The 7,696-nt window shown below is 43.4% G+C and overlaps 1 protein-coding gene across 1 annotated transcript; it reads right to left on the bottom strand.

Annotated features, from left to right (window-relative positions):
* Window positions 1-592: 592 nt before the first annotated feature.
* TUSC1 (tumor suppressor candidate 1) lies at window positions 593-2,039 on the bottom strand. The gene is given in 2 exon segments (XM_065657216.1): window positions 593-1,992; window positions 1,995-2,039. Coding segments are annotated over 2 exon segments (723 nt in total). The 3' UTR covers window positions 593-1,314.
* Between the last annotated feature and the right edge of the window lie 5,657 nt (window positions 2,040-7,696).

The raw sequence follows: 7,696 nt of genomic DNA, 5'->3' as shown, positions 1-7,696 counted from the left end.
TTCTCATTAACATCCACAACTTCTCATCAAGGAGATTATTAACAGCACTATATCAAATTTCTTTTTCCATTTTGAGAATGCACTTACTTGAGGCTGCAGATTGAAAGAGATTTAACAAGTACTGCAGCCACTTTATAATTAAAGGTTTATGCTGACATTATATGAAAAAATAACCACTCTTGTCAAAAGTTTTATAACCAAAGATACTTATGGAAAAGATGGATTTTCACCTTTTCACGTTAGAGCTGAAACAAAACCTCGTCTATTAAAGCTTTAAGGAACCAATCCCAAACCTGAAGGCATCAGACAGCTTTTAAAATACAAAAAATGAGGGAACATTACAAAACCAATTGATGTCTCTGTTCTTTACACAGCCTGCTTTCGAACAGTGGATTTTCTAAAGGAAGACAGGTCCGGAAAAGAATTAAGTACTTCACTTTCAAACAGCAGATTTTCTTAAGGAAGAAAGATCCCAAAAATAACCAACTCCTTTGACTTTGAGGAGTGCCTTACAAAGGTCTGAAGGATGCTTCACCTACAATTTCAAATAACTCCCTGCTAAAAATCACACTTAAGACAGTCGTTTGGTGCATCATGTTTTATTTTTTACCAGCTGCATGTTTATGTGAAAGTGTGAAATTCAAACCAATATTCATGTGATGACAAACAAAAGTCCATCATTAAAAATACAAATACTGTTTTGTGGAAAATTTCCAGACAATTCTGGGTGGTGGTTCAAATTCAGAGTGGTTCAAATAATCACCAAGTTTTACTGGAGTACTGATAAAGAGGCTTGCAAGCTTCCTCCACTCCCTTTCCTAACAGACATACACACACATACTGAGGACTAGTCAGAGTCATCTCTTGATAGTCTCCATGGCTACTGAGCTCTACATGACAGTTACTAACTCGAAGAGAAGAACAGTAATCTTCGGCTGGTCCCCAAAAGCAGCAGAGTTCAGTGCTGAGGTGACATGAGACCAAACTGTTCTTTTCACAGTGGTTCTTTCCTCCACGCCAACAGCTGGTTTGAGTGATTCCTCGACTACACCACCGGCCTGTTCCACGCATCAGTTTTCCAGCTGAACCTGTTTCTCCTCGACCACCATCAGTGCTTGCTCGTCGTACATCTGGAATGGGGGTTAAATAAAGAACCCGGCTCCTCCCCCACCGTTTCTTTGGGAAGAGCCAGTTTGGACGGAAAGGGCGCGGGTCGGCGCAGGGAGGCCGAGCCGGGTCAGTGCAGGGAGGCCGAGCCAGGCCGCCCCGTCCCGCCCCGGGCTCCCTCACGGCAGCGCCTTCCCCCGGGGCCGGCTATACGGGCGGCACCAGGCTCCTCTTCTCCAGCGGCTGCTCGTCCTCCTCCAGCAGCTCGTCCAGCTCCGAGGCCTCCGGCCCGCCGGCGGCCCGGCACCGCCGCAGGTGCTGCAGGGCCCGGCGGTGCTTCTCTTGCAGCCGCCCCAGCTGGGCGCGCAGGGCCTCCGCCTCCTCGCCCGGCTCCGCGGCGGTGGGCTTGCCCGGGCCGGGCCCCAGCAGGGCCTGGCGGAAGAGGCAGCGGTTCTCGCGGCGCAGCCGGCGGTTCTCCAGCCGCAGCCGCGCGTTCTCCTGGCGCAGCCGCGCGTTGTGCCACTCCCGCTCCTCCCGCTGCCGCAGCGCCTCGCTGTGGCTGGCCGCCAGGTCCGCGTACCGCTCCGCCAGCTGCTGCGGCGAGCCCCGCGACTGGCCCCGCCACCCCTCTTGGCCGCCGCCCGCCTCGGCGAACTCCGCCGCCCCGCCGCGGCGACCGCTCCCGGCGGCGGCGAACCCCGCCCGGCCCCTCCGCGCCGAGCCGGTACAGCCCCAGCGCCCGTCCACAGCGCGCATGCGCCTCATCCGTGCCGTTCCCGCAGCCCGCCGGCACGCCCCGCTGCCGCCCCGCCGCAAGAGGCGGGAGGTGCGCGGCGCCGGCGCCTCCTCATGCAAATAGCGGGGCGGGGCTTCGGGCGCCGGAGGGGGCCGGGGGTCGCGGTGGAACAGCCGGCGTGTCCTGGCGGCGCCATTTTGAGGGCGGTGCCATGTTGAGGGCGGCGCCATGTTGGGCGTGGGGTCGCGCTGCTGCGGGCGTTGGTGCCGTGTGTGCTGCTGCCAGCGAAGCCCAGGGACTTGCCAGCTTCTTTTACGTTGTACCTTGTACGCCTGCACCTTGCTTCCCAGCCGTGTGTGGTGGCGGACTGGCTTGCACTGCTGGGCGGTTCCTTCTCAGAATGCCCTAGTCCAGCCCGTTGCGCTTACCGGAATAAAATCCTACAGGACCAGTCGTCCCCTCCAGCCCTAGTCACCACATATGTACAGTTAGGCCGTGGATGGCAAACCGCGGTCATTATGCAGTGGGTCAGTGGGATGGGCAGGTCCCAGGGGCTGGGGTACCCCAGCCTTGAAAACTAATAGTTTCAGGGCCTCCTCATGGGTTGCAGTCCAGTCCCAAACAGAATTTTCTGTGCATCAAATTGTATAACGGGTGTGCGATGATAGAAAAATCCGGAACATGTTTCCTCCAAAATACCAATAAGCCTAGGGCATGTTCCTTCACGTTCTCAGGCATGTGTGCTCACTCAAGGGCAGTCATGGTGTCTGGGATGATACATACAGTGCCACCCACCCACCAAATTCCCAAGAATTAAACCTCTGTAGAGGGAAGCTGCACCTTTTATACTGGAATTTGGAGTCCTAATTTTCCAAGAGATCAAATTATCTCTGTTTTGGCCTGCCTTACAGAGTCAACATCAGGATTGCTGCTTAATACATCACTGATACATTCATATATTCTAACTCCTTTCCTGGGGGTGGTATTATCAAGTTCTTGGGCTAATGCATAATGGGCAATGGTTGGTTAGTGGCAACAGCCCTGAGAAAGTTGTGTAAATGTATACCTTCACAGGTGAAAGCAAAGCTGTCCCTATTGGCTTCTTGCAAGGGAACCATAAAGAACATATCTTTTACATCAACAGTTGCTAAGATCTGATGGCTTTGGTTTTGTATGGTAGCAATTAGTTCTGCTATGTTAGGGACTGTGGCTGCTAATGGGCCAGCATTGGCATTTACTGCTGTCATACTGAGGGAGAATCTATAACTACCTGACGTAGTTCTGATAGCCTTGCTGCTCATGCTTTTGGTTGGTCTTTATAAATGTTTTATACAATCAGGAGGAAATTTAGCCAGCATTCTGAGCTGATGATTGCTTAAAAGAAGGTTTATGTTGATAAAGCTTAAATGTCACCTATTAACGCCTTTGTAAATTAGCCCAAGTGGAAGACACAGGATATCTATTATCAGCAGTCTGCACACAGAATTCAAAAGTTAGTAGAGAGGTTTTATTCTTATTCCTTCTCACTAACGTAAAGCAGGAATGGTGCTGTCAAAGGCAATGGGATTGTACTTACACTAAGGTCATCCTGGAGTAAAGGAGATTAGAGCAGCCTCTGTAACTAGAGATTCACAGTGCAATGTTGGGAAGGAGAGGGTTTGGAAGCTAATTTACTTACATTTTTGCCAACCTGTCGTAGGCATTATGTTTGTCATCATTCCTTCGCTGTTGATAGTGTTTAAGAGCAAGACATAATAGAAATTGCCTTGTCACCTTGGAAGAACTGATGTTTTGGGAATTGTGTGAAACCACCCTTTTGCAAGCATTCTGAGGACAGAATGTGTGTCTTGGGAGGGTATTTACTGCTTAGCTGGATTGCTGATCTTCGCATAGTACATGTAAACCTGTCGCCTCAGTTGCTGCTTTCATATACTTTCCTTTAATCTTTGAATTTTTTTGTTCCATATATTGAAAAGTTTTATAAAATACACATTGAGTTCCCGTTACTGCTAATATTTCTTTCCAAACCATCCTTGGACATAATTTATTACCACCAAATAGAGTTACTAGTTGATACCAGCAGTTCTTGCTGATACTTGACAGCATAAATACAACTTGGATGAAATAATTGCTAAAGAAGTAAGAATAGATAGTATTGATGGCATTTATTTGTTGTCTTGGTATATGCAGCAGTATTAAATACCATCAAATACCAACATCTCTGTTTGACAGCACCATTTAATCCTATCCATGTGTTGCCATAAGGAGAACTGAGTATAAATAAGGAGAGTTTGACTTACCAGTTTTAATTAAAATTTATATTGCTGTGGGAAAAGAGCAGTCTCTCAAAATACTGTGGACTACAGTAAGGAAGCTGAGTTCAGAGCTATACATGCATTAGTAGAGAGGGTAGAGAATGGTACGTTAAGGATTACAGATTGGGTTAAATTCTGAAAAATTCAGCAGGCAACAAACTCCCCTTCAGCTTGGCTTTCTGAACAAAGCCTTGTAATCTAAAATAAAAGCATTGATTAGACTCAGAAATATAGGCAAGGGGTTGCTTGTACTTCCTAAGAAAGTCTCAGTTGTGTGTGTGTTGTGTGTATATGTGGGCTTTTGTTTGTGTGAACTCCTATATTCTGGGAGTGAGAAGCACCATATTAAAAGACAAAGCTTATTGAAATGTAGGTCAGCCCTGAATATTTTTTTGAGGCTTTGAACCAGTAACACGATCTGTGAATTGCGTAGGAATAATAAACCATAACTCAGACAGTTGACTTGATTGATCAGATTTGATGAGATAGCTAAGGATTATGAGTCAAAAATAAACTACCTAATTACAGGTAGTGGTTGATGTCCCAATTAAAAGGATGGTAAAATAGAGTTTGAAATTGCACTTTTAAATTAGAGCAAGACATTTGGACAGCTGAAATAGCGAATAAGCTGAGTAAGTGTCTTTCATATATGTATGGCTAATCGTCTGTAAGCCATGCTAGAAAAGGCCTTACAAATTAAGAGCATGAAATTTATTTTTTATAAATGAAAAAAAAAGTGGGAAAAAAAGTGGTTGTCAGCGATGTTTTCAGTGAATAATTTGTTCTCTAGGGTCAACTGTTGTAAGAAATATTGGTCATTCCTTCTTTCCAGCAGAAACTTAGAAAATCTATCTTGAAATCTTGTGTCATGGGCTTAAATTTTATTTTAAAAAGGTTTCGAGGTCATGAACGAACATCACATCCTGTTTATTTCCTGAATCATCTGGTGAAATGAATCTTGCATTTGCAGCATATGTGCTTACATCTAATTACATATGCTGCATTTATGGTCAGTTAGATTCTTTCGAATGCATTTCATTTCACAGTAATGCAGGTGTCTAAAAGAGGTCAGGTAGATCACATTCCAGACCATCTTTTTCTTTCTATTGGCTATTAAGGGAGTCTGAAAGATGCCTCCATCGTAGATGTCCAACATTAGACCACCTGCATCCCATGCTCAGGACAAAAATGTGCAAAAGCTGCAAAATAGGATTCTGTAGATTTAGTAGAAGCTTGAGCAGAGAAAAAAGCATGAGGGAGTATGATCATGGTGTTCTAATCTTCATTGCACAGTAGCATTCTGTGTGGTCCAGCAGATACAGCCTAAAAGATTTTCTAGTTAAGAATCTGGTGCTTCTGTAGGTTCAGCTGGCAGATCCAACACAGAACTGATACCCAAAGAAAGCAATTGAGCAAAATAGGAAGACAAAATGGGTAGTATCTCAGGAGGTTGTGCTTAAGATTTCAACCAGCCCATTGTTATTTTGAAGGAAAAAGCAAAGCTGACAGCAGCAGATTGCAAGAAAGTTAAATTAAGCTCTTTCCAAGGTTTACTATCAGTAGTGATAATCAGATAATACGTTGAAATATAGAAGAAATTATGTACCTCCTTTGGCCATTCTGTTAAACATAGATTATACAATGGCGCATACTAAAACAGGAGGAAAAACACCTACTCCAGAAATGGCTTAGGGTTAAGTGAAATTTTCCAATATATATACAATCGACACAAAGTGTGAAATGGTTTTTACCTTGGCCGCATGTTCAAGGAAGGAGTTTGTACCAACAGAAAGGGAACTTAATTCATACAGAAATGTCAGGACTAAAGGCTCATGTTGATGATCAAAAGTCAGAAGACAGAAATATATGTATACTGTGACACTATGTAAAGAATACCTGAATTTTATCATTAGTTTTTCTTCCAACTGCAAAAAATTTCTAGACCCTGCTGGTTTTCCTACTTGTTTTGTCCAACACAGTAGATATAGGATAGAAAAGTTGTCAGCTGAAAAACTGGAAGGCCCAGAGTGTAGGTAGTGTCTGCATTGAGGTTCTCCTATTGCATTGCTAGCACTTTACTGATATAATAGCAGTGGGGCATGGTAGCAAATGGGATAATGCAGTAGCTTTTCCCTTTTCATTCAGAAATGGCCAGAATCACAATTTTAAAATCAATACCTCCAATCCAGGAAGGCCATTTCAATTTGCACTGAGCTGACAGAAATGATATCTGAAACACACATTCTATCAGTTTATTTGTTCAGGGCATACATTAATTTTGAAACAATACTTTTGCCTCGCACAGAGATTAAAGGGTGGAAAACAGCTTTAGAACAGCAGGAGTTGAAACAGTGTCTCTTTTAGATGGCTGCTGGATGCCAGCTGTGCAAAAAATCATCTGTAATACTGCTGTTCCTCCTCTACATTACAGACCAGCACAGGAATACAGCAGAACAAATATTTTCATAAAGGGAAAAAAATGGTAATGTATAATAATTATTATTGGTTTTTTCTTTCAGTTCTCTGAATTGCAGCTTTGATGTTCTTGATGACATTGCTGAAGTTGTGATTGCTAAGTAGGTGCAATTCAAAGGCACACGTAATTGATTCACAGATGCTGATATTATTTGCTCTGCCCCTGGGCTTCATACCTGCAGACTCATAAAACACTGTAGGATTAAGACCTAATTATCTTTCACAATTGATTGCCAAGAAATAATCTATTGATATTGGCAAGCAACTGCCTTTAAGAAGAGACTGACTGGCTATTGTAGTTTCTTCTCTTTAAGCTGAAAATAATGAGTTTTCTGTTTTCCACGTAACAGGCAGATAGTTCAACCCTGTGTGGTTTCAAGCAATTTAGAAATAATCAGGCATATCAATATCATAGCAAGCATCACCAACTGTCTGCCAGTCTCAAAGTGTCTTTATTCTGTTTCTGCATAGTCAGGTAATTCACCTGTTGAAATAAATAAAGGAAAAATAAAATACTCCAAGCTATTTTTTTGTTTTTAATAAAAAAAGGGAAAAGAAGTGATAGTTAAATAGAAATTCCAAAGATAAGCAAAGGTTGAATGCCCAGTTTCCACTGAATTCCAGTGGGCATGGTGTGTCTGACTTCTGTGCGTCTTTGAACATCACAGTTGTCTATGAGTCACGTGAAAATAACAGGGTTGGATAGATCTCCTTTCTGTGGGATTTTACATAAGGCATTTGTCCTTTAAACTAGCTCTCTCTTTATAAAGACTAATCCATCTGTTTTAAAATTCTGAAACTGCTGCTTTTAGGTTGCCAAAGTTGCTAGCACTACAGTGGTGTTCAGAAATCTCACTGTGGGGACACCGTCATACTTCCTTTTTTATTGACATTAATATTCAATACACCAAATACAAAGCTAGGAAGAAAACTATTGAAGACAACTTTGGGATGAGAGTTACTCTCAAAGTAGACAGCTTTTATTTCAAAAAAGAATTAGGAAAAAGTCAAGAACATTCATATTCATCATGAACTGTGTAAACTTTGTGCTATGAAACTGAGA

This window comes from Caloenas nicobarica, chromosome Z (assembly GCF_036013445.1).
Source record: "Caloenas nicobarica isolate bCalNic1 chromosome Z, bCalNic1.hap1, whole genome shotgun sequence".
Classification (NCBI taxonomy): domain Eukaryota; kingdom Metazoa; phylum Chordata; class Aves; order Columbiformes; family Columbidae; genus Caloenas; species Caloenas nicobarica.
The sequence above is the reverse complement of the archived record's forward strand: the minus strand, read 5'-3'. Positions and strand labels throughout refer to the sequence as shown.